The sequence below is a fragment of the Alligator mississippiensis genome, chromosome 1 (assembly GCF_030867095.1).
Source record: "Alligator mississippiensis isolate rAllMis1 chromosome 1, rAllMis1, whole genome shotgun sequence".
NCBI classification, from domain to species: Eukaryota; Metazoa; Chordata; order Crocodylia; family Alligatoridae; genus Alligator; species Alligator mississippiensis.
Window position 1 is genome coordinate 50,409,335 of NC_081824.1, and position 26,325 is coordinate 50,435,659.

General features: G+C 45.0%; 1 protein-coding gene across 1 annotated transcript in view; it reads right to left on the reverse strand.

Annotated features, from left to right (window-relative positions):
- COL21A1 (collagen type XXI alpha 1 chain) overlaps positions 1 to 26,325 on the reverse strand; it is a 236,612-nt gene that overhangs the window by 32,711 nt on the left and 177,576 nt on the right. Inside the window, exons 18-19 of the mRNA XM_019496944.2 lie at positions 23,809 to 23,853; positions 23,345 to 23,398 (exon numbers count right to left, since the gene is read on the reverse strand). Coding sequence (XP_019352489.1) covers positions 23,345 to 23,398; positions 23,809 to 23,853 — 99 coding nt within the window. The remainder of the gene's footprint in view (positions 1 to 23,344; positions 23,399 to 23,808; positions 23,854 to 26,325) is intronic.

Below are 26,325 nucleotides of genomic sequence, written 5' to 3' on the forward strand. Positions count from 1 at the left end.
TAAATGACTTATGCTGGCAGTGTAACAAGGGTAATTATTACTTAGGAGAACTTGTTTCTGAAGAATTTCCCCAAAGTATTAAGTATAAACCATCAACAGGCTTTCCATCTGTTTTTTTCTGGAACAAACATTTTTACTGTGACTAATACAAGGAAAAATATAAGGAAAAATCCCACTCTACTTTTTGATTGAATTCCCATATAACTTTAAATATTCAAATACTCTGTGTATCAATTGCGTATTTATTTTATCAAGTGATACAAGATCCACTAAATTGAACTGATAGTAGACATCAGGAAAACTTATTCAAATAAATCACAGAACCAAATGGTAACCATTTACAAATTCTAAGGAAATTTTGAAGAGACTATACTAGGCAAGTTACTGAATGGATAAAACCTACAAGTAACAATGTGACTACCAAAGAATCTAGTAAAAAAATATAAGTGAAACAGCTGTATTCAAGGACAACTTAAATTTACAGTGGTTCTATATACAAGGAAAACCAAAGTAATGTATATTCCTCGATATCGTGTCTTCATCCTATACTTATTTACACTCACCCTGCATTATTGCTGATGACAGCATGTGGGAGAGAGGGCTCCAAAAGGACAGGGGTAAGAGCCAGGATCCCACTAGTGTCACCTTGCCATCTGCTTTCCACTCAAATCATGGCATGGTAATTATTAACATCACTGCCATATCCTCCCACCCTTTCCTTTCTCAAAAACATGCTACCCATTGGGAGAACTATGCTGGCCCCAGCTGAGGGCCAACCAGAGATGTGAAACTACTGCAGCTATCCTACAGAAGGGGATAGGAATTACTTTTTCATCTTTCTTGCTCCCTCCCCCTTTGCCAAGTAACCTAAGCCAGCAGTGGCTCATATAAAAAGGTAAGACTGAAGATGAGGAGAGAAAAGAAATCATGTTCTAAATTTGTAAGTCATGCTGGCAATGCAGGAACAGTGAAATATGATTTACATGTGCTCCAATAAAGATAATAGCTGTTAAGGTCATCAAAGGAAGAAGACTACAAAATCAATAGTAAGGATGTCCCACAGATCAGAAATACAATTGTTGCTGTTAAAACTACTCATTGCATTTTATCCTCAATGATGAGTTCTAAAGCTTCCCAAGACAGAAATAAAATAGTTAGCTCACCAATGAACAACAGGAAACAACAAGGTAATAAAACACTAGGTTGTAGTAAGAAGTAAATGAGGAATAAGTCAACATAGGCTTCATTAAATGAAAAAAGTGAAAGAATGAAGCAACACTTATCTGACATCAAGTCCAAAAGCTAACATAAGCCTGTGGCAAAACACTTTAGCCTTCCTGAATGTTCCATGGCTGACCTCAGAGTAGGTTTTACAGAGTAGAATTACAGAATCATAGAAGAGTATGACGAGTAGGGACCTCCAGAAGTCATCAAGTCCAGCCCCCTGCCTAAGGTAGGATTATCCCTATCCAAACCATTCTATAGAAAGAAAGCCATTGTCTAACTTCATAGCAAAACTACAGTCAGCCCAAACACAATGCAAAAAATCACATCCTAATCTACCACAAGTAAAGCAGGGAGGCCACAGCAACCAATATCCTGCTGCTGCAAAGGTTGTTAAAATACACTTGAGAGGTCCCAGAAAGAGGGGCATGCCCTCCACTATATTAGAAGGCAAAAACCTCCACAATCCATACCAACCTGACCATGGGGTAAAATTCTCTCCTGACCCCAAATATGGCAATCCATCTGATCCTGAGCAAAGGGGCAAGACCCTTTAGCCAGGAACCTCTGGGTTTAGGTCCCAGTAGGGAGCATTGGCACATGCCAGTAAAAATCCCTGGCCTTGGCTGCAGCCAAGAACAAAATTTCTAAGGAATGTACAGCAGTAGGAGGAGAAGAATTTCCCTCTTAGCTCAGTACGGCAACCAACAAACCCCAGAAGCCATGTGAAATACTAACAACAGAACATAGGCATAGCTATGCCTAGATCATCTCTGACACATGCCTGTCCAAGGGTGGAGGTGTTCTTCTTAAATATCTCCAATGTTGGAGATTCAACAGCTTCCCTAGGCAGTAATATAACAAAACTTTAAAAGCCAACCTGACCATGAAATTGCAGAATAAGAAATCATCCACAGACTGGATTCTGTTAAGTGTGATCTAAACAGGGACTACACATTCTTATCCCATTACCTGGATTAGCATTTTTGATTCCTGTCCTTATGGGTTTGTTATTTGTTTGCCTTTCAGCACTGGCCCCTCTTCCTTCTCTTCTACCTCCTCTCCTCCCATGTGTTTCGTATTTAAAATCACTATTTCAAAGCCTACTCTGTGTATGTCCTTTCATATCTTCTGATAATGTGAGCTATTACTCACTAAGTTTATGGATCTCTGATTCAGTTAGTCTACAAGGTGCACACGTGTATAGGTGTGTATACATACATATATACACACATATACAAACATATACACATACATACACATATACCTACACATGCTCTGGAAAGGGTGTCAGATGTTTCTGGAATAGCGACTGCTATGACCCCTTTCCAGTCACAAATGGCGGCAAGCAGGGCTGCATGCTCACACCTACCCTCTTCCGCATGGTATTCTCTGCCATGCTGTCAGATGCCTTCCAAGATGGTGACCTTGGTATGGGGATCAGGTACCATTTTGACAGAGACATCTTCAACCTGCGCAGGCTCCAAGCGAGCTCCAAAGTCCAGACAGCCACACTTCGTGACTTCCTCTTCGCTGATGACTGTGCATTATGCGCAGACTCACAGGCTGACATGCAACGGTCCATGGACCTGTTCTCATTCAGCCTACAACTTTGGACTCACTATCAACATGAAGAAGACCAAAGTGATGTTTCAATCTGCATCTGGCACAACACCCAAGAAACCACATATCTCAGTTAAAGACCAACAACTGTCTAGCTAGGCAGCAAGCTCTTCCGTGCTATCCACATAAACAATGAAGTCAATGGAGGCTAGCAAAAGCCAGCATGGCCTTCGGCAGACTCCATAAGTCAGTCTGGGACTGCAGAGGCATCAGAACGTCAACGAAACTGAAGGTTTAAAAAGCCATCATTCTCCCGTCCCTCCTTTATGCCTAAGAAACCAGGACCATCTACCAGCGAAATGCCAAGAAACTAAACCATTTCCACCTCTGCTGCCTGTGAAAAATACTAACAATCAAGTGGCAGGACAAGATTCTGGAGGCTGAGGTGCTCGGAAAAATCAGCCCTCCCCAGTATCCAAACCCTACTGAAACTGGCACAGCTACAATTGGCCAGCCACCTTTCAAGAATGCCCAACATTTGCCTGCCGAAGAAAATTTTCTATGGTGAATTGTCAAATGGAGTATGCTTTTGTGGTGCACCAAAGAAGTGGTACAAGGACACCCTAAAAGTGTTCCTAAAGAGTTTCGGCATCGGCCCAGAGTCATAGGCTGCCAATGTGTGGATGTGGTCAGGAAAGCTAACCGTACCTTGTCATGCATCCATAGATGCATCACGAGCAGGTCCAAGGAGGTGATCCTCCCCCTCTATACAACATTGATCAGGCCACAGTTGGAGAACTGCATCCAGTTCTGGGTGCCGCACTTCAGGAGGGATGTGGATAGCATTGAGAGGGTCCAGAGGAGGGCCACTCGCATGATCAGGGGGCAGCTTTGAGAGGGTCCAGAGGAAGGCCACTTGCATGATCAGGGGTTAGGCCCTATGAGGAGAGGTTACAGGACCTGAACCTGTTCAGCCTTCACAAAAGAAGGCTGAGAGGGGATCTGGTGGCCACCTATAATCTTGCCAAGGGGGACCAGCAGGCAATGGGAGAGTCCCTGTTCCCCCAAGCACTACCGGGAGTAACAAGGAACAACAGCCATAAGTTGACTGAGAGTAGATTCAGGCTAGACATCAGGAGGCACTACTTTACAGTCAGGACAGCTAGGAGCTGGAACCAACTTCCAAGGGAAGTAGTGCTCGTCCCTACCCTGGAGGTCTTCAAAAGGAGGCTAGACAATCACCTAGCCGAGGTCGTGTGACCCCAGCATCCTTTCCTGCCCATGGCAGGGTGTCGGACCTGATGATCTGCTTAGGTCCCTTCAGACCCTACCAACTACAAAACTATGAAACTATTCCAGGGTGAAAAATATCAATCTCTGACAATATTCCTTCCATATTTCTATCTCTTGAAAATGGATGCTCCCTGTTAAAGGGTTTTCCTTTAAAATATAAAGTATAATTCTTTACTGATCGGCACCTCTCCCTTAATACATATTGATTGTTATAGCATCTTTCTGCCTGACCAATATGCATAGCCACCCCAAATACAAATTCTCAGAGATTATCTTCCCTTTTGCCAGCCTATGTTTTTCTGAGATTTGAATGGCTATTGACTGGCATGGACGTCCTTGACACTTAGCCACATGACTGAGTCTTCCCAGCCACACTATAAAATTAAGTCCGTCTGTCCATCTGTCAGGTGCATCTCTACACACACACACACACACACACACACACACACACAGAGAAACAAGGGAACCCTGGCAGACCTATCTTATCCAACCATGGGACCCTAACTGGGGAAATATCAGGTTTCGTTGAATCGATCCTAAAACTGCTCTTCACCCACAGAGCAAGTTTTGTATAAGACACTACAGACTTTCTACGGAAACTTAAAAACATAGACCACCTTCCCAGCAACACCCCGCTAGCCACCATGGACATCACCAGTCTATATACCAACATCTCATACCAGGATGGCATCCAAGCCTACCTTACATATCTACAGGAACAAGATTACAACTCAGAATACAGACCCAAAGATATTACTGACCTTGTACACTTCATCCTCACACACAACAATTTCACTTTCAATAACTAACACTTCCTCCAGACGATGTGAAAAGCTATGGGCACCAAAATGGCCCCACAGTATGCCAACCTTTTTATGAGACACCTGGAAGAAGACTTCCTCAAGAACTGCACCATCAAACTCTTGTTATACTTAAGATATATCGATGACATCTTCATCATTTGGACTGAAAACCTACAATCTCTGATTGAGTTCCATCAGAAATTCAACAATCACCATCCCTCCATCCAACTTTCTCTAGAATACTCCAGCACCAACATCTTCTTTTTAGATATGATGATCAGTATCCAGAATGATAAAATACAGACCATGTTATACAAGAAATCCACAGACCAACATACATATCTGCACAGAACCAGTAATCACCCTAAACACACCAAAAAAGCTGTGATATACAGCCAAGCCCTCAGATACCACCGCATTTGTACTGAAGAGAACACCCGGGATTGCCACCTCACCAATCTTAAAAAGGCTTTCACCCAACAAAGACACTCCTCCAGAGAGATAGATCGCATGTTTGAAAGAGCCACCTGGATACCACGTGAAGACTGCTGCAGTACATTAGAAAAACCCCCACAAATTACACACCGCTGGTTATGACATATCACTCCTCCCTTGAACCCGTAAGGAAAATCCTCAAACAACTGCAACCCATAATAGAAAGAGACCCTATTCTTAAAAAGATCTTCCCAGAGCCACCCATCCTAGCCTTCAAACAAGCACCGAACCTCGCCAACCTCATCACCAGAAGCAAACTTCCTCAAGCCCAGAACACACCAAAAGGTTCCAGACCATGCGTTGACAGGAAATACAAAACCTGCCAACACATCTCCACCACCCCCACAATTACTACACCCCACAACAGAGCCATCAGCACCCCTGCATCTTTCAGCTGCACCTCCAGAAATGTAATATATCTCATCCAACGTACCAAATGCCCTGATGGAAAATATGTAGGAGAGACCAAACAAGAACCGAGCACCAGAATGAATGTACACCGGAAATCTATCAAAGACAGGAATACCCAATTACCGGTGGGGGCACATTTCTCACAAGAAACCCACTCTCTCCAATTTCTCAGTCCTGATCCTCAAAGGAAACTTACAAAACACTTCCCAGAGATGAGCCTATGAACTCCACTTCATCAACCTCCTGGATACTAAAAATCATGGACTAAATATAGACATTGGATTTATGACGCATTATAACCTGCCTGACATCTGACTCCCCAGGTATCTCTCCACTATTCATCCCCCTTCTCTCCCCCCCCACTCCCCCCCCCCGGCCTGTCTCTCATCCATTGACGACTCAGTCTACATTTTCACTGACTACCTGTCTTGTATGCATACCAGCCCAGCCTCTGGCTTTTTTACTTTTCATTCCATCCAGGAAGAGCGCACACCAACTGCAGAAACTTCCTTAGCCTAACAAAGGGTTTTTGAACCCAAAAGCTTGCTTAATAATTGTTTTCTAACTATTTAAGTTGGTCTAATAAAAGATATCAGATTCACCCAAAGAACCTTGTCTCACTACATATATATACGCTGTTCATCCTTCACAAGCGAAAATGACCGCATCCAGCAGGGCGGGCGCGGGGGGGGGGGGAGAAGAGAGAAAGGAAGCAGGAAAGAAAAAGTGAGGAAGAAAGAGAGGGGAAAAAGGAGAAAGGAGAGGAAGAAGAGATAATACTCCTATCATAAAATGATAGTCTCTCTCTCTCCTGAATAATGTCTGAACAGTCAGTGTAGTCTAAACGTTACCCATTGCATCTTAGTTTTAGCCTCTAATTTGTGTATAAATCTTTGTTTTTCTAATTTAACTAGTTTTCACGTGGCACTATAACAAATGTTTTACTGAAGTTTGAGAGATGTGATCCATTATATTTCCTTCACCTGGAAATATCACTTATATTATTAAAGCTATCAAGTCAGTCTGAGACAATCTACCTTAGCTCACACAGCACTTCACACTTTACACTTTATCCACATTTTCTTCCATGTCTTCAATCACTGGTTTCTTCAAAACTTGTTCTAAAGCCATGCATAACTACTACAGGTTGGCTAACTCATCTGAAATCACCCAGATCACTTTTCCCCACCCTTCTTAAATATAGGTTCTATGTCTGTTAATTTCCAGTCATGCTACCATTCCTAGTTTCTAAAATTTATTGACAATTTTTGCAATATCATGTATTCTTTTTTTTTTCAGAATTCTGTGATGGTGATTATCTAGTTCTATTGATACCAGTGCATTAAGTTCTTTGAGCTTTTCTTTCAACTTGATTATATTATTTTTTCATATCTGTGACGTTATTCCCTTAGCTATCCTCCAGGCTGATCATCAGCATCAACAGTGAGGCATTCATTTAATTTTTCTGCCATACCTTAGATTTTAACTTTTCCCTTATTTTTATCCACACTGCAGGCTCACAATATTTTTTCCCTTAATATATCTATCCTTTATTTAATACTTGTTGCACGGTCTAGCTCAGCTCACCTTTGATCATTCTTAGTTTATCTCTATACTTTTTGAGATTTAAGACAGTTTTCTTTGCTGATCATTCATTTGTCCATGTTCTTTGTAGGTTTTCTGCTTATTATTAATTATTATTTTTAATATCCTTATTGAGGTAATTTTTTACCCTTAATTTAAAGAATTCCCTGGCCACCTCTACATTCAAGTTCCTGAGCTCTTCAGTACAGCTGACTTCACAAAGTAGTTCCACTGGCTTATCAAAGTTTGCTTTAGAAAGCAAGAATGTTACTGTCAAATGTACATTGGTTTATTCTTCTATTTAATTTGAACTGAATTAACTCCTAATTAACTTGATCCAAGATTACTTTCTGGTGTTATATCTTTTAATATGATCTTTACTTACCAAAATTAGGTTCAATTGTTGCTCAGTTACTATTTTGGTGAAGAAATTCATCAGTTATCACATCATGGATGTTCCCTACCATTACTGTAGTATTTGTTCTGTATTCTAAGTCCGGGAAATTGAAGTGAAGACACAATGCATGATAGCATTTACCTTATCAGGTACATTCCAGACATTTCTATCCATATCCAAATCTGGTTCTGGGTATTTACAGCAGATTTCCAGCTCTACCTCAGTAGACTTTTGCCATATTTTACTCTAGATGCTGTTTTATGCACAATATGGTAAGGCCCAATAATAATGTAAATATAGGGGGGGAAATAGTGACTTTTAGGCCCCTGCCAGACCAGTTAACTACATCTTAAACTGTAATCCAGCCACATGATAAAACAATTAATGGTGTCATAACATAAGGAATATGCCATGAAGTTATTCCACAAAAAATAGGCGATAACTTTGTGGCTGGTTCCAATGACACCATTACTTGAATGTGTGGCCCAGTGCACCCCTACGACTGCAAGTCTAAATCAACTGATGGGGCTTCCAACTGCAGGAATGAACCATGTACACCCACGGTACATGATAGGGCTCCCAGCCATGGGAACTTGCTACTCGACAGTGCAGGGGGAGCCTAGGATTGTGATGGGATTGGTTGTACAATTCCACAATCATACCTCCTGCCATGCACGCTTCCTACTTTTTCCTACACATCTGGAGGGGGCGTTAACAATTAGTTCAGACTGGAATTTTTAATGAGATCTAGCGCTTGTGTTATATCAAGGTGGTCTTTAGCATCTGACAGAAGGAGACGATTCAAACAGGGAGGTGCAGATTTGGTTGTGAGCTGCTGACTTGCCACCTACCAGCAATGCCACCTTTTTTTTTTTGGCTTCCTGACAAAGAAACTCTGGACATTCTATCTGTACTGAATACATACCACCTAGCATACAGGTGCCACAGATTCCAGACCGGACACAAAAAACAGTGACATCCTTTTCCATCTGTTACCACCTAATCAGACCACCTGTAAAGAATACTGAATTACAAATCAGAAGTTTGTTTCACACTTCTTCCACTGATTGTGTTAATAATTCAGTTCTAGCAGTTGGGATTACTTCCATTTTTTAGTTTAAAATGCATAATCTATCCCGGGAACAGGGAGTAGAATTCAAGAGTCATCTCTCCCAAAGACATGTCCAACTCACTGAACTGAAGAGGCAAGATCCTTTTTGTTTGTTTTCTTCCTTGTCCCTTGAATCTTGCACATTTTGTATTCCAGAGAGCCACCATCAACAGAAGGGGTGGAGGCTGCCCTTACCCAGCCTGCTGACTGGGAAGTGGGAAATACAGGTTTGATTCCCCTCAAGTTGAAAAGGACCTGGAACCCAGGCAAATATAGGCCGGTCAGTCTCACCTCCATCCTTGGTAAAGTCTTTGAAAAAATTATCAAGGCTCACATTTGTGAGAGCCCGGCAGGGCAAATTATGCTGAGGGGAAACCAGCATGGGTTTCTGGCGGGCAGATTGTGCCTGACCAACCTAGTCTCTTTCTATGACCAGGTTACGAAATGCCTGGACACAGGAGGAGGGGTGGATGTCATATACTTAGACTTCAGGAAGGCCTTCGATACGGTATTCCACCCCATACTGGTGAACAAGTTAAGAGGCTGTGACGTGGATGACTACACAGTCTGGTGGGTGGCAAATTGGCTAGAGGGCCGCACCCAGAGAGTCGTGGTGGATGGGTCAGTCTCGACCTGGAAGGGTGTGGGCAGTGGGGTCCCGCAGGGCTCGGTCCTTGGACCGATACTCTTTATTGTCTTCATCAGCGACTTGGACGAGGGAGTCAAATGTACTCTGTCCAAGTTTGCAGATGACACAAAGCTATGGGGAGAAGTGGACACGCCGGAGGGCAGGGAACAGCTGCAAGCAGACCTGGATAGGTTGCACAAGTGGGCAGAAAACAACAGGATGCAGTTCAACAAGGAGAAATGCCAAGTGCTGCACCTAGGGAGGAAAAATGTCCAGCACACCTACAGCCTAGGGAATGACCTGCTGGGTGGCACAGAGGTGGAAAGGGATCTTGGAGTCCTAGTGGACTCCAAGATGAACATGAGCCGGCAGTGTGACGAAGCCATCAGAAAAGCCAATGGCACTTTATCGTGCATCAGCAGATGCATGACAAATAGGTCCAGGGAGGTGATACTTCCCCTCTATAGGGCGCTGGTCAGATCTCAGTTGGAGTACTGCGTGCAATTCTGGGCGCCACACTTCAAGAAGGATGCGGATAACCTGGAGAGGGTACAGAAAAGGGCAACTCGTATGGTCAAGGGCCTGCAGACCAAGCCCTACGAGGAGAGACTAGAGAAACTGGACCTTTTCAGCCTCCGCAAGAGAAGGTTGAGAGGCGACCTTGTGGCTGCCTATAAGTTCATCACGGGGGCACAGAAGGGAATAGGTGAGGATTTATTCACCAAGGCGCCCCCGGGGGTTACAAGAAACAATGGCCACAAGCTAGCAGAGAGCAGATTTAGACTAGACATTAGGAAGAACTTCTTCACAGTTCGAGTGGCCAAGGTCTGGAACGGGCTCCCAAGGGAGGTGGTGCTCTCCCCTACCCTGGGGGTCTTCAAGAGGAGGTTAGACGAGTATCTAGCTGGGGTCATCTAGACCCAGCACTCTTTCCTGCTTATGCAGGGGGTCGGACTTGATGATCTATTGAGGTCCCTTCCGACCCTAACATCTATGAATCTATGAATCTATGAAATACTCTAATCACTAATGGCATTTATTCATGTGCTCTGGGGTGGGAGGGGGCACTTTAATTAAAGCAGCTCTCAGTAACACTCTAATTAAAGCACCTGGAGCATCTTGTGTATCAGCTTCCTCATGCTGAAAAATGATGGTGGGACACTAAGTAAAACTCTTCAAACAAACTTTAGTTAAAGTGTCCCTGCTGCCACTTTTCAGCATGGGGATGATAATACACCAGATGCTAGGGTCAGAAGAGATCATCTTTGAAGAGAGGACCTCAAAAGATCATCGAGTCCAACCCCCTGCCTGGGCAGGAAAGAGTGCTGGGGTCAGGTGACCCCAGCCAGACACCTATCCAGCCATCTCCTACAGACACCCAAGGTAGGGGAGAGTACCACCTCCCTTGGAAGCCGATTCCAAATTTTGGCCACCCTCAACATGAAAAAGTTTTTCCTGATATCTAGCCTAAATCTGCTTTCTGGCAGTTTATGATCATTGTTCCTTGTTACCCCAAGGTGTGCCCTGGTGAACAGAGCATCTCCGAGCCCATTCTGCACCCCCCTAATGAAGTTGTAGGCAGCCACACGATCACCTCTCAGCCTTCTCTTGCGGAGGCTGAAGAGGTCCAGGTCCATTAGTCTCTCCTTATAGGGCTTGGCCAGCAAACCCTTAACCATATGAGTGGCTCTCCTCTGGACCCTCTCAAGTCTATCCACATTCTTCTTGAAGTACGGCACCCAAAACTGGATGCAGTACTCCAACTGTGGTCTGACCAATGCCGCATAGAGGGGAAGTATCACCTCTTTGGTTATATTTGTCATGCATCTGCTGATGCATGATAAAGTGCGGTTAGCTTTGTTGATGATTTTGTCACGCTGATGAGTCATGTTCATCTTGGAGTCCACTATGACTCTGAGATCCTTTTCTGCTTCTGTGTGCTGAGTGGGTAATTTCCTAGTCAGTAGGTGTGCTGGATATTTTTATGCTCTATGTACAGCACTCTGCATTTATCCTTGTTGTACTGCATCCTACTGTGTTCTGTCCACTTCTCCAACATGTTCAAGTCTGCTGGCAACCGTTCCCTATCCTCCAGAGTGGTCACTTCACCCCACAATTTAGTATCATCCTCAAACTTAGACAGAGTACACTTCACTCCCACATCCCAGTCACTGATGAAGACATTGAAGAGTACAGGTCCAAGAACTGAGTCCTGTGGGACCCCACTACCCACATCCTTCCAGGTCGATGTTAACCTGTTTACTACCACTCTCTGGGCATGATCCCCCAAGCCAATTTGCCACCCAACGAACTGTGTAAACATCTAAGTCACAGACTCTTAATGTATTTATGAAAATGGGATTAGATACCGTTTCAAAGGCATTCCTAAAATCCAGGAAAACGACATCCACCTCTACTCCTGCATCCAAGCATTTTGTGACCTGGTCATAAAATGAAACCAGATTAGTCAGGCATGATCTACCTGTGACAAATCCATGCTGGTTGCCCTGCTGCATTATTTTTCCCACTGGACTCCCAAAAATATGATCCTTAGTAATCTTTTCAAGTCTTTGAAAAAAGCTGCAGTTAGGATCCAGGAGTGGCATGAGACACACGGGTGTAAACCTGTCATGCCCCCACACCCCAAAGCCCCCCAGGGGCCCCAGCAGCTGTGCAGCACCCCGATGGACCCCCAGCACAGCCAGAGGTAAGCAGGGCCCGGGGTGGGATGGGGCTAGCACAGCTGCAGGGAAGCAGCTGAGAAGGGTCTCGCCCCAACCTGGCTCATACTTTGCCCAGCCTCCCAGGGAGCCGCATGACCAGAGCCACGCAAACAGGATGGCTTGTCTGCCCAGTGTGTGCATTAGTGTGGGAGTTCACGCAGGAGGGTGAGCAGGAGGGCCTGAAGCTCCGGGCACAGAGCCGTAGCCAAGGGTCTGCATAGTAGTAGCCAGACTACTACAAGGATCATGGTGGGTGGGACACGTCGCACCTGAGGCGCTCCCCTACACCTGGACTCCCTTGCTTTGTCACCACCAGGGTCTCCATCCAAACAGAGCCCATGGTTCCAGCCTATACCCAGATGGAGCCTGAAGTCCCTGCCCCCTCCCAGGAGGGACCCTCAACCCTGGCCTCCACTCAGACGGAGCCCCTGGCTCCTTGTGGAGGCTGCCTAGCAAGACTGCAGGTAGCTGGGTTTGGGGGCACTGATACCCCTCCTTGTGGGGAGTGGTCAGTGGTGGAGGCCCTGGAGTGCTAGATTAGGGAATTCCAGGCAGCAGTCCAGTGGCTGCGCTCCATTAGTGATGCAGAGCAGGAGCTGGACTCTTACTTTCAGGTTCTCCATTCGATGGATCATGACAGGAGTGGTGGAACGTAGGAACCGCCACAAAGTCCAGCCTAGGGTTGCCTGGACAATGGTTGTCTCCAGCCCAAAGGGTCACCACTCCCCTGGAGCTGCACAACCGCTTTGTACCTCTTGCATCAATGGAGACAGCCATTCCACTGGATCCAGCACGTGAGCACGCAGGGCTACCAGCACTTGCGCCTAGCAGGTGGCACAGAGTTACCGTGGTGGGTGACTCCCTCTTTAGGGGGAATGAGGGAGCAATTTATTGCCCTGGCCCCCTGTCCCATGAGGTCTGTTGCCTGCTTGGAGCTCATGTCCGGGATGCAATGGAGTGGATCCCCAAACTCATCTGGCCCTCCAGCCACCATCCCATGCTCATTTATCCATGGGGGCACCAATGACATGCCACAGAGAAGTCCAGACCAGGTCATGTGTGACTATAAGACTCTGGGAGCTGGGCTCAAGGGTCTGGGGGCACAGATACTTTTCTCTTCTATCCTCTCTGTCACAGGACATGGGCTCCCGAGGGACAGGTGCTTTAATGAGGTGAATAGAAGACTCCAGAGATGGTGCCATCAAGAGGGGTTTGGCTTCCTAGACCATGGTCCGCAATTCAGAGGGAGTGGACTGTTGGGAAGGGATGGCCTCCACCTCACCTGGAAAGAGAAGAACTCTTCTCAGCCAGAATGGCTGACCTTCTTGACAGGGCTTTAAACTGAGACCGCTAGGGGACGGGCAGTTTACCAGTTCTAGCCCAGGTCATCTCAGCTGCACTACCAATCTGTTGAGCAGCCTAAGGGATCCCACTCTGGTGACAGCCCAAGAAAAGGTCCCTCTTAACCCATCAGGGAAGCATTGGGGTTCACAAGGCAGACTTAACTGCCTGTACACAAATGCCAGGAGCTTGGGAAACAAGCATGAGGAACTGGCCCTTCTCCTACGTGATAATGACTACGACCTTGTAGGAATTATGGAGACCTAGTGGGACTCCACGTATGATTGTTCACTGGCAGTAGAAGGTTACACCTTGTATAGGGCAGACCATGTGGGAAAGAGGGGTGGGAGTATTGCTTTCTACGTCAAAGATCAGCTCACCTCCCTGCAGATTGAGTTTCCAAGCCAAGAAGGGCATCTCGAGACCCTCTGGGTCAAGATACGAGGAAAACATGGGGAGGGCGATTTACTTGTAGGAGTCTACTATAGACCCCCTTCCCCCCACCAAGAGGAAGACCTAGATTGGGAATTCAATAGGGAACTGATTGAAGCCACCTGCTCACAATGCTTTATCATCATGGGACACTTCAACTTCCCTGACATTTCTTGGGATGAGCACACGGCCAAATCTGACAGGTCGCATAGCTTTCTCACATGAATTGATGACCTCTATCTAACCCAGGAGGTCTACAGACCAACTAGGGGAGGGGCATTGCTAGATCTGGTCCTGGCCAAAGGGGAAGAACTGGTGAGCAATTTGCAGATTGAGGGGAAGCTTGGTGACAGCGACCATGAATTGGTTACCTTCTTAGTTCACTGAGCAGGCAAACCCTTCAGTACCTTAACTTTGAGAAGGCCAACTTCTGCAAACTGAGAGAACTGGCCAGTCAGGCAATCAGAGGCCATACCCCCCCCCAGAACAGAAAGTACTTGACGAATTGTCATTGCTCAAAAACATAATCCTTGAAGCACAGGGCAAAGCCCTCCCTTCTCGCAAGAAATATGGTCAACAAGCAAGGAAGCCTATGGCTGAATAAGAAACTGTTGGACCTCATTAAGCTCAAAAGAGTAGCTTACACCAGCTGGAAAACAGGAAGCATTACCAAAGAGGATTACTCTGCCCTCACCCGCACCTGCACGGAGTGGTCGAGAAAAGTCAAGGTACAAATTGAACTTAGGCTAACTACAGGGATCAAGGACAACAAAATGTCCTTCTTTAGATATGTGGGAAGTAGGAAAAAGAACAAGGACAGTATTGGGCCCCTAAGAGATCCAACAGGGCAACTGACATCAGATGCCAAAGAAAAGGCCAATCTCCTAAATGACTTTTTTGCATTGGGTTTTCACCCTCCCACAAGGATCACACTGCCAGAAATGGCACAAACTAAATTGGGAGTGGGTGACGTGTGACAGCCAGAACCAGAGGGATTAATAAGCAATAATATGTGCTTCTTGGAGGCATCTGGTATTTTGCCTAAACAAGTAATATTAGTTAATATTAGCTTATAAGTTTCTAAACTGCAAATGTAACTTGTCTGTCATAAGTTTAACCAAAATGATAAATTAACTGTTCATGGAACTGACTGGGCCCATAGGCAAAGCTGTAGCTGTGAGATTAGCTGACCTAACGGTTTTTTGCTCAGGGTTCAGCCTTAGCGATAAAACTGTATCCAACTGCTTGGCACACCCAACACATTCCAGGAAAGCATATCCCAAGAAAGCATATTCAATTGAAGCCTAAAAGGGGTTGGGATTTAAGTGGAGCAATGTCAATTTCAAACCTAAAGGTGCTGCATCATAATTTTCTTATTGGATAAACCTGAGTCTGGGTAGTAATCTTTTATGATAATTTTAACACCTTTCAATCCCATAGGGTAACAGCTATAGGGCAACATTGTGAGTGGCCCTGAGGCCAACAGATTAACATAAGACTAGGTATAAAAAACACATGCATCAGGTAACCAGCAGGAAGGAGGGAACAGATCGGTCAATTCTGTCCCACACCCGGACCCCAGACTCCTGATGTGAGTGAGGATCGGATCCTGAGCAAGGGATCTTCCCTGGTAATCCCTCTGACAGTGTCGATCATCAGGGACACCTGACTTCACTGGAATCACTTGGCGCACACCTCAACAAGTTGCCAACCCATGTCTGTCTATTTGTTGTTTTGAACAGCCCAGTGTGGCTAATACCCTCGCAGTGCCCAGTTGGCCTGTGATAGATTGATCTATCTATCTGTTATTATTATCTGTTGTTATTATTTACTATTAGCTCTTTTATACTGCCTTATCTGCTTATCGCATTTATCTTTCTGTTAACTGTTGTGTGTGTGTAAGCTATAATAAATTTGCCTTTATTCCATTCCCAGCTTTGCCTCCTTAATCCGAAACTGAATCAAACAGCCCAGTTGGCCTGTGATAAAATTGATACTCTCACAGTGCCCAGCTGGCCTGTGACAGTGACGGGACCAAAACCAATGAAGATCAGGTGAGGGAACACCTCGAGAAACTGGACATTCACAAGTCTGTGGACCCAGACAGAATGCACCTGAGGCTCTTGAAATAGCTGGCAGACATCATTGCATCCCCCTTGGCAGGGATATTTTAAAAATCATGGCTCTTGGGCAAGTTCCCAGATGACTGGAAAAGAACCAATGTGGTCCCTATCTACAAGAAAGGGCAGAGGGATGACCCAGGGAACTATAGACTAATCAGTCTGACGTCCGTCCCTGGAAAAATCCTGGAGAGAATTGTCAAGGGATCCATCAATGCCAGACTAATCGAAGGCACACTTCTGAATGCCAGCCAACATAGCTTTGTGACTAGCAGTTCTTGCCTGACCAGCCTCATCTCCTTCTATGACCAGGTAACATATGACCTGGACAAGGGAGATGATGTGGATGGCATTTATCTGGACTTCAAGAAGGCCTTTGACCTAATTCCCCATGATGTCCTCATGGTTTAGCTGGGAAACTGTGGCCTCGATCATCATGCAGTCCAATGGCTAGGCAACTGGGTATGGGGTCAAACCCAAAGAGTACTAGTTGAAGGGAGCAAATCAACATGGCACAGCGTTATCAGTGGAGTTCCTCAGGGCTTGGTACTTAGGCCAGTACTCTTTAACATTTTCATCAATGATATAGATTTGGGTGGCAGATGTGAACTGGCCAATTTCACAGACAATACCAAATTATGGGGGAGGGCCATTACACTGTAGGACAGGCCGACTTGGACACACTCTCAAGATGGGCCAACAAAAACCGGATGGCCTTCAATGCAGAGAAATGCAAGATGCTGCACCTCGGTAGGAAGAACCTTCAGCATACTTACAGGCTCGGCAGTGATAAGCTCGGTAGCACCATTACTGAAAGGGACTTGGGGGTCTTGATAGACCACAAGATGAATATGAGCCACAATATAATGCGGGCAAAGCTAAACAAACTCTGGCGTGCATCCACCAATTTATCTCAAACAAAACCAGGAAAAAGTCAGCCTCCCACTTTACTCAATTGGTAAGACCACAGGTGGAGTACTGTATCCAGTTTTGGGCCCACCACTTCAGGAAGGAGGTAGAAAATCATGAGAGAGTCCAGAAGAGAGGCACTCCTCCTATGATCCAAGGCCTGGAGGGAAGGCCGTACAAGGAGAGCCTGAGGGACTTGGGACTCTTCAGTCTGAAGAAAAAGAAGACTCAGGGGGAACTTGGTAGCAGCCTACAACTTCATAAGAGGGGATCATCATGACCTGGGAGAACATCTCTTCACCAAAGCTCCCCAAAGGATAACAAGGTCTAACAGCCATAAACTCCAGGAAGGCCTATTTAGATTGGATATAAGAAAAAAGTTCTTTATGGTACATGCATCCAGAGTCTGGAACAAACTCTCCCTAGAGGTGGTGCAAGCACCTACTCTGGACTCCTTCAAGAAACAGCTGGATGTATTTCTTGCTGGGGTCACTTGATCCCAGCTGACTTCCTGCCTATGGCAGGGGGGCTGGACCCGATGATGTCATGAGTTCCCTTCCAGCCCCTAATGTCTATGAAATCTAAACACAGTTGATGAACCAATGTGCATTTCTCTTTGAGAAGACAGGGTTGAACTTCCCCTAATCCTACTTAGGTAGCTAAAGAACCTATTTGATCTGGCCTTCTGCATCCAGTCCTGTTTCTTTCAAGCATTTTGGCCAGATGCCTCATCTTTACATGTTGTGACACCTAAGTGGAGGCAGCCAAAGGTCTAATCCAGGAGTGTAACTATAGCAGGGCAAGCAGGGCTCTAGCCCTATGCACCAACTTAGAAGGGGCTGCCTCCTACCAAGATTCTTTCCATGTCATGCAGAGTCCTAAGGAGCCAGACAAGTGCAGCTATTCAGGGGCAGTCCCATTTCCAGCAGTGTATCTGGTATGTGGATGGAAACACAATAATTCCCCTTCCCATGAGGGGTTTTACCACCCAGGGGTTGTGAGGTAAATAGGGCAATAGGAAGGCCCCTCAGGGAGCCTGAGAGCCTGCTTGTCCTTCAGTGGCAGCAGCCCAGCCCATGCTGTTAAAGTACAAGCAGCAGCCACTCAAATGAGGAGAGTCTGGGCAAGCTGGACTCCTCTCCCTCCCCCTCCCCTCTACTGTCTAGTGATCATTTCTCCCCTTTGCATCTCATTTCCCTCCTCCCCAAAACCCCAGGTTCTAAAAAAGCTTCTGACACTTCTGGTCTAATCTGGATTTTGTCTTAAATGCTCAAGGTTATCCATGATAAGGGAGATGTACCCTCTGTCCACTCTACATCTTGAAGAATTACAGAAGAGATCAGAAGGAGAGGGCACGAAATGAGACAGAGACAACAGAAGTTCCAAGGGCACATCAGAATGAAAAGAGTAAATATATTGTATGGAGGGGACAAAACTGTTTAGAACATACCCCCTACTTCAAAAATTATATGAAAAGATACAGGAAATGAAAAAGATGGGAATAAGGAGGGCTGTGCACTGGGACTCATCATCTCAGATAAGGAGGAACACACAAAAGGCAGATAATAATCAGATATGGGTCAGAGTGAGAATGCAATGGTTGAGAGAGAGCTGATTCATAGACCGTAGAGTCAGAAGGGACCCCGAAGGATCATCGTGTTTGACCCCCTGCCCCACGCATGAAAAGGACTGAGGCCAGATGACCACAGTCAGGTGCCTATCTAGCCTCCTCTTGAAGACCTCCAAGTTAGGTGATAGTACCACGTCTCTTGGCAGCCCGTTCCAGATTCTGGCCACCCTTACTGTGAAAAATTTCTTCTTAATGTCTAACCTGAATCTACTCTCCACTAGTTTGTACCCATTATTTCTAGTTACTCCTACGGGTGCCCTGGTAACTAGCGCATCTCCAACTCCCTGTTGTCCTACCTTGATAAACTTATAGGCTACTACAAGGTCTCCCTTCAGATGTCTCTTGCGAAGTCTGAAGAGATCCAGATCTCTCAACCTCCCCTCGTAAGGTTTTGTCAGGAGGCCACTAATCATATGAGTGGCCCTCCTCTGGACCCTCTCCAGATACTCTGTATCCCTCTTGAAGTGCTGTGCCCAGAACTGAACACAGTACACCAACTGCAGCCTGAACAATGCTGCATAGAGGGCGAGCATCACCTCCCTCGAGCTGTTGGTCATGCATCTGCTAATGCACAATAAGGTGCGATTGGCTTTGTTGATGGCTTCGCTACACTGTCGGCTCATGTTCATCTTGGAGTCAACTATGACTCCAAGATCCCTCTCAGCCGCTGAGCTGCTGAGGAGGTCATCCCCCAACCTATAGGTGTGCTGGGGATTCCTCCTCCCTAGGTGGAGTACCTTGCATTTGTCTTTGTTGAATTGCATCTTGTTTCATTCTGTCCATTGACCCAACCTATCCAGATCGGCCTGAATCTGCTCCTGCCCTCCAGCATGCTAACTTTGTCCCATAACTTGGTGTCATCTGTGAACTGGGACAGGGTGCTCTCCACACCCTCATCCAAATCGCTGATGAAGATATTAAACAACACCAGTCTAAGGACCAACCCCTGTGGGACACCACTGCCCACCTCTTTCCAGGTCAGAAATGACCCATCCACCACCACTCTCTGGGTGTGGTCCCTAAGCCAGCTTGCCACCCACCTGACTGTGCAAGCATCCACTCCACAGCCTGCTATCTTCCCTATGAGAATAGGATGAGAAACAGTATCGAAGGCCTTCTTAAAGTCCAAGTAGATGACATCTGCCTCAGTTCCAGTGTCAAGGTAGTGTGATACCTAGTCATAAAAGGCTATAAGGTTTGTCAGTCAGGATCTACCAGTGATGTACCCATGCTGGTTACCTTTCAGCATCATTTCCCCTGCTGGGCCTTCACAAATGCGCTCTTTAATGATTTTTTCCAGTGTTTTCCCAAGGATAGAGGTAAGACTGACCCAGCTCATCCCTTCTCCCCTTCTTAAAAATGGGCACCACATTGGTTCTTTTCCAGTCCTCAGGGACCTGGCCAGAGCACCATGAGTGCTCAAACAGCCACGCCAGTGGCTCAGCTATGACACTGGCCAATTCCTTCTGCCCCGTGGATGGAGGTTATCCGATCCTGCAGACTTGTACCCATCCAGCCCCTCCAAGTGCTCCTTAACTAAGTCAGCACTAACCATTGGTGGTCTAGCGCCTCCCAGACATCTATCTATGTTCAAAATGGAGGAATTGTCTTGGCCAGTACTTAAGAATAGTGAAGCAAAGAACTCATTGAAGTGCTCCGCCTTTTTCCCTGTGTCGACCACCAAGTGATCTGATTTGTCCTGCAGGGGCCCTATGTTACTCTGCACCTTCTGCTTCCACTGCCTATAGATCTTCTTTGCCCTCAGTCTTTTCTGGAGTTCCCTGTTCAACCAAGGGGGCTTTTTAGTCCACTTGCCCCCTTTCCAACATAATGGAATAGTCTCCTTTTGTGCCCCAAAAATCACTCCCTTCAGAAACCGCCAACCCTCCTGGACCCCCACATGCTCAATGCTCTTGAGTTCAGCCACGTCACTACCTAGCCCTCTAAGTTTACTAAAATTGGCCCTTCTGAAGTCTAACTTTAGCCTTGATGAGAAGAATGAAGTTGTTCGATGTCAGAATAAAGCTACTTTTAAATAATATTTGTAGCTCAATGATATCAAACAAATATGGCTTTGGGAAAAAACCCTAAGATGAAGGACAGACTATTTTTACAAAAATACTATACATCATTTATATATCTTTAAAAAAAAAAATTAAGCAACAACTTGTTCATACAATATAACATGGAGAACAAATGACTGATAATAGAGGGATCTTCCATTTAGCAGACAGTAAAATAGTTTTACTGGAAGTTTAAACAAGGTAAATTCAGACTGAAAATGAAGTCAAAACTTTTAACCACAAGAACAATTCACTTCTGGTTAATTACAAGTCATTTTAATGGATTGGAAAATATGCTTTAGTTCAACTAAACTTTTTCTTTGAAGCCAAAGACACATAGTCTAACCAGAGCAACTAACTAATGTATACACAGCCTTAGCATGATAAATCTATGAATCTATACACCTCTATATCAGTTCCTATAGAATAATTATTTCATTAATGTGAATTCATAAAGATCCCTACACTTATTATACTCAGACAACCCTATAGATTTACTAAGTTGGCTTGAGCAAAAGATATAAGTAATTTCCAGTGTCCTGTCTCTAACAGAAAATATTTCTATTCACATTTTGAAGATCTAGAGTGTACAGCTATTTTAGACCTCATACTGTTTGCCAAGCTTTTTTTAGAGCTCAGGGTTGGGGGGAAGAGGGGAACAAGGACACGGGGGGAGGAATGATCACTGGAGAACAGGGTGGGTGTGGATAGGGGACAGGGAGAGGGGAGGAGTAGAGGGAGAGGGGTCCTACCTGTCCAAGCTCTCCACATATGAGTGGCAGCTACTAGTACTGCTACTTTAACAGTACTAGGCCTCTCTAGGGAGAGTCACGGCTCTCCCAGGAGAAATCACAAGTGTACAATGTGCAGACTTTTTCTCCCACAGTAAAAATGTCCACTTCAAGACAAAAAAAAAAATCTATGAACAACCTGGGTTCATATAAAGGAAGAAGAAACAAAGCTAAGGTGAAGTTCTTTGTTATGTCTGATAAAGGAGGCCAAAATACATAATTCTTTGCCTTTTGGAAGTCTGACTCTAATGCATAATTGAATCAGAAATGAATGGAAAATGTATAATTAGGTGGTTATTACGTTTTGAGGAAATCACTGCCAGGAAAGTTTCTCTTGGGAAAGTAAAGGTCTATACATGCTGTGGCTTGTCCCAGAAGAAAACAGTCCTCCAGCATTCCCCACTCCCTTCCAAGGAGACGGTGTGTCCCTTGCTGGACTCCTCTGCTTCAGCAGAGAGCAGAACACTCCCCCTTCACAATCCCCACATTGTGCTACAGGGAAACACAGGCTAACCTAGGGCAGTCTGGGTCAGTCGATCAGAGCCGTTGCCAGGCAGCCTGAGGAAGCCTGCAAAGCATGCTGAGATGTGCTCCCTGGCTGCACAGTGTCAGCACTGCAAGCTCTCCACTCTTCAGGGGCTCAGCATATAAATGTCTGTATGTGCAGCTCTGGGTAGGCTTCTTTAACAGGAGAACTAACCTGGAAGAATTCTCCCAGATTATTTCAATGTGTACGCAGCCCTAGACCTCAAAGAAAATAAAGAATGCTACAGAAAGAGTCTGTGTTTTGGCAATGTTGGAATAATATTGTAGCCATGACGGTCCAGAAATTAGAAGAGAAACAAGGATTTTTGTGGGCAATATCTTTTGTTGGACCAACTGCATGTTTGGGATAAAGTCAGACAGGCTTTCAAATTCAACGCATGCTTTATCAGGTCATCAGAAGAAAAATGCCTTGCATTCAAAAGCGTGTCTAACTTCAGTGTGACCATGCAGTTGGTGAAATAAAAGAGATTGCCCATAAAAATCCTTGCTTCTTACAGAAAGCATTCTAAATTTCTTGCTGAAGAGGAAATCTAATCACAAATCATCAGAATACATAAGTATGTCCTTACATTTTAATAGTTAATGAGATTACCTTAAGCACTAAAGTAATCTAAAGCATGTGTTTAAGTACTTTTGATTAAGAGTGAAGCTTATCCAACAAAAAGGCCATCAGATAAATCATCAACTTGAGAAGACAAACCAGTATAATATTTTTTCTAGGAATTCAGACAGCAGATTTGGTCTGATACAATTTGCCAAATGTATTCCATCCCATAATTTTCTCTCTATTTAATATATTAACATCCTCAAACATACCAAAAGTAAAAAAATTAAATCAAAGGATTGTTTATAGTACCTGATGCTAGCTATCCAAGCACCTTGCGCTAATGCTTGAAGTCATAATTTGATAACTCCACACAGGTCTCAGTGCTGAATTTGGTACCAAGGCGTAGAACAGGAATATTTATGCTGAGTTTATGAATTTAGTCTAATTTCACAATGCTGGGAAACAAGCTTGAATACTTTCACATACAAAGAACTTCAAAAGCACGAGAAGCCTTCAACTTTATTTTTTTTTAAAGAAAGAATTTTGTTTGTAAAATTTAATGAGAGATACAAAACGTAAAAGGATTAATTAATAAATCATCTAGGATAATTTATACTTTTTAAATTTTGTTTCACCATAACCTAAATATAAAAAAGGTAACAATTTTTATTCTGCTCCTAAAACGGATCGATATAGATAACACAATAACTGAAAAAATATAATACAAACATACTGCCTCTCCTGGGGATCCTTTTGTTCCCGGTTGCCCTGAAGGTCCAATTTCACCCTACAATTGAATACAAAGTCAGAAATATTTATGGAAAAATACTAACAAAAAGTCACTTAAAACATTAGAGTACCAGGACCGGATTGATAATGTAGCTGTGATCATTCAGGAAACATGAAAGGGGCAAGAATTTTTTGGAACATCTATATAGTTGTGAGAAGTTGTTTTTGAAGTGTTAAAGAGGTGTAATTTGTTGTATTTCATATCACTTATGTACTTTTCCTTGTTCCAGAAGATAAGCAGGAGATTCTCAAATATTCCTAAACAATTTAGAAACAGAAGCCCCCTCTGTTTTCAGCGTACTCCTAAAATCTCTCCTTAGAGGAATTCCCCCTCAAATCCTGAGGCCTTAACTCATGCAACAGTAAAAACCTACACTGATTTTAACTGTATCAAATTATTATGAATACCTTTTGTCCTTTCGTTCCTTGACTTCCAGGGATTCCAGGAATTCCCTAATGGAAAAAAAGTTATAAACATATAAAATAGCTGCTCCAGAAAATAAAATAATAAAAATGTTTTCATAAGTTTAACATTTGCCATATGATTTGGTTAGAAATATGGGCAGGAAATAACAAAAAAGATTCAGCCTAGAAACATAAAACTACAACATCTGGGGAAAACAGTGAAACAGCAATATTTAGTGGCTCCCCAACTGCTTTTCTGCCAGTACCTGCAAGTGTGCAGGTGGGCAGGGTCATGGCTTCATACTTATACGAGCGAACGAGGCAAAAGAGGGAAAGGGGCCAGGAGGCTTCCATGGCTGACCAGAGAAATCCAGGGCAGCCTAAGGGCCAAAAGGGGAGCACATAAAAAGTGGAAACGGGGTGAGATCACTAAAGATGAATATACCTCCTCTGCTCGTGCTTGTAGGGAGGCAGTTAGGCGGGCCAAAGCTACCATGGAGCTGAGGATGGCAACCCAAGTAAAGGACAACAAGAAATTGTTTTTTAGATATATTGGGAGTAAAAGGAAGACCCAGGGAGGAATAGGACTGCTGCTAAATGGGCAGAAACAATTGGTGACAGATAGGGGGGACAAGGCTGAACTCCTCAACGAGTTCTTTGCCTCAGTGTTCCTAAGTGAGGGGCACGACAAGTCTCTCACTGGGGTTGTAGAGAGGCAGCAGCAAGGCGCCAGACTTCCATACGTAGATCCTGAGGTGGTGCAGAGTCACTTGGAAGAACTGGATGCCTTTAAGTCGGCAGGCCCGGATGGGCTCCATCCGAGGGTGCTGAAGGCACTGGCCAACATCATTGCAGAGCCACTGGCGGGAATATTCGAATGCTCGTGGCGCATGGGCCAAGTCCCGGAGGACTGGAAAAGGGCTAACGTGGTCCCCATTTTCAAAAAGGGGAGGAAGGAGGACCCGGGCAACTATAGGCCGGTCAGTCTCACCTCCATCCTTGGTAAAGTCTTTGAAAAAATTATCAAGGCTCACATTTGTGAGAGCCCGGCAGGGCAGATTATGCTGAGGGGAAACCAGCACGGGTTTGTGGCGGGCAGATCGTGCCTGACCAACCTAGTCTCTTTCTATGACCAGGTTACGAAACGCCTGGACACAGGGGGAGGGGTGGATGTCATATACTTAGACTTCAGGAAGGCCTTCGATATGGTATCCCACCCCATACTGGTGAACAAATTAAGAGGCTGTGATGTGGATGACTGCACAGTCCAGTGGGTGGCGAATTGGCTAGAGGGTCGCACCCAAAGAGTCGTGGTAGATGGGTCGGTCTCGACCTGGAAGGGTGTGGGCAGTGGGGTCCCGCAGGGTTCGGTCCTTGGACCGATACTCTTTAATGTCTTCATCAGCGACTTGGACGTGGGAGTGAAATGTACTCTGTCCAAGTTTGCAGATGACACAAAGCTATGGGGAGAAGTGGACACGCCGGAGGGCAGGGAACAGCTGCAAGCAGACCTGGATAGGCTGGACAAGTGGGCAGAAAACAACAGGATGCAGTTCAACAAGGAGAAATGCAAAGTGCTGCACCTAGGGAGGAAAAATGTCCAGCACACCTACAGCCTAGGGAATGACCTGCTGGGTGGCACAGAGGTGGAAAGGGATCTTGGAGTCCTAGTGGACTCCAAGTTGAACATGAGCCGGCAGTGTGACGAAGCCATCAGAAAAGCCAATGGCACTTTATCGTGCATCAGCAGATGCATGACAAATAGGTCCAGGGAGGTGATACTTCCCCTCTATAGGGCGTTGGTCAGACCGCAGTTGGAGTACTGCGTGCAATTCTGGGCGCCACACTTCAAGAAGGATGCGGATAACCTGGAGAGGGTACAGCGAAGGGCAACTCGTATGGTCAAGGGCCTGCAGACCAAGCCCTACGAGGAGAGACTAGAGAAACTGGACCTTTTCAGCCTCCGCAAGAGAAGGTTGAGAGGCGACCTTGTGGCTGCCTATAAGTTCATCACGGGGGCACAGAAGGGAATTGGTGAGGATTTATTCACCAAGGCGCCCCCGGGGGTTACAAGAAACAATGGCCACAAGCTAGCAGAGAGCAGATTTAGACTGGACATTAGGAAGAACTTCTTCACAGTTCGAGTGGCCAAGGTCTGGAACGGGCTCCCAAGGGAGGTGGTGCTCTCCCCTACCCTAGGGGTCTTCAAGAGGAGGTTAGACGAGTATCTAGCTGGGGTCATTTAGACCCAGCACTCTTTCCTGCTTATGCAGGGGGTCGGACTTGATGATCTATTGAGGTCCCTTCCGACCCTAACATCTATGAATCTATGAATCTATGAACTTCATGATTTTGTCTAAAAAATTTAACTTGATAAGACTTAATGGAAAGATTTTTAAAAAGGGTCCCAGACATGACAGACGCGTAGCTAAAATTTCTTCTATTCCAAAACATTCACATAAGTAAAATATAACTTAGCATTCTGATGGATAGTCAAAGCTAACTTCTAGGTGTTAATTA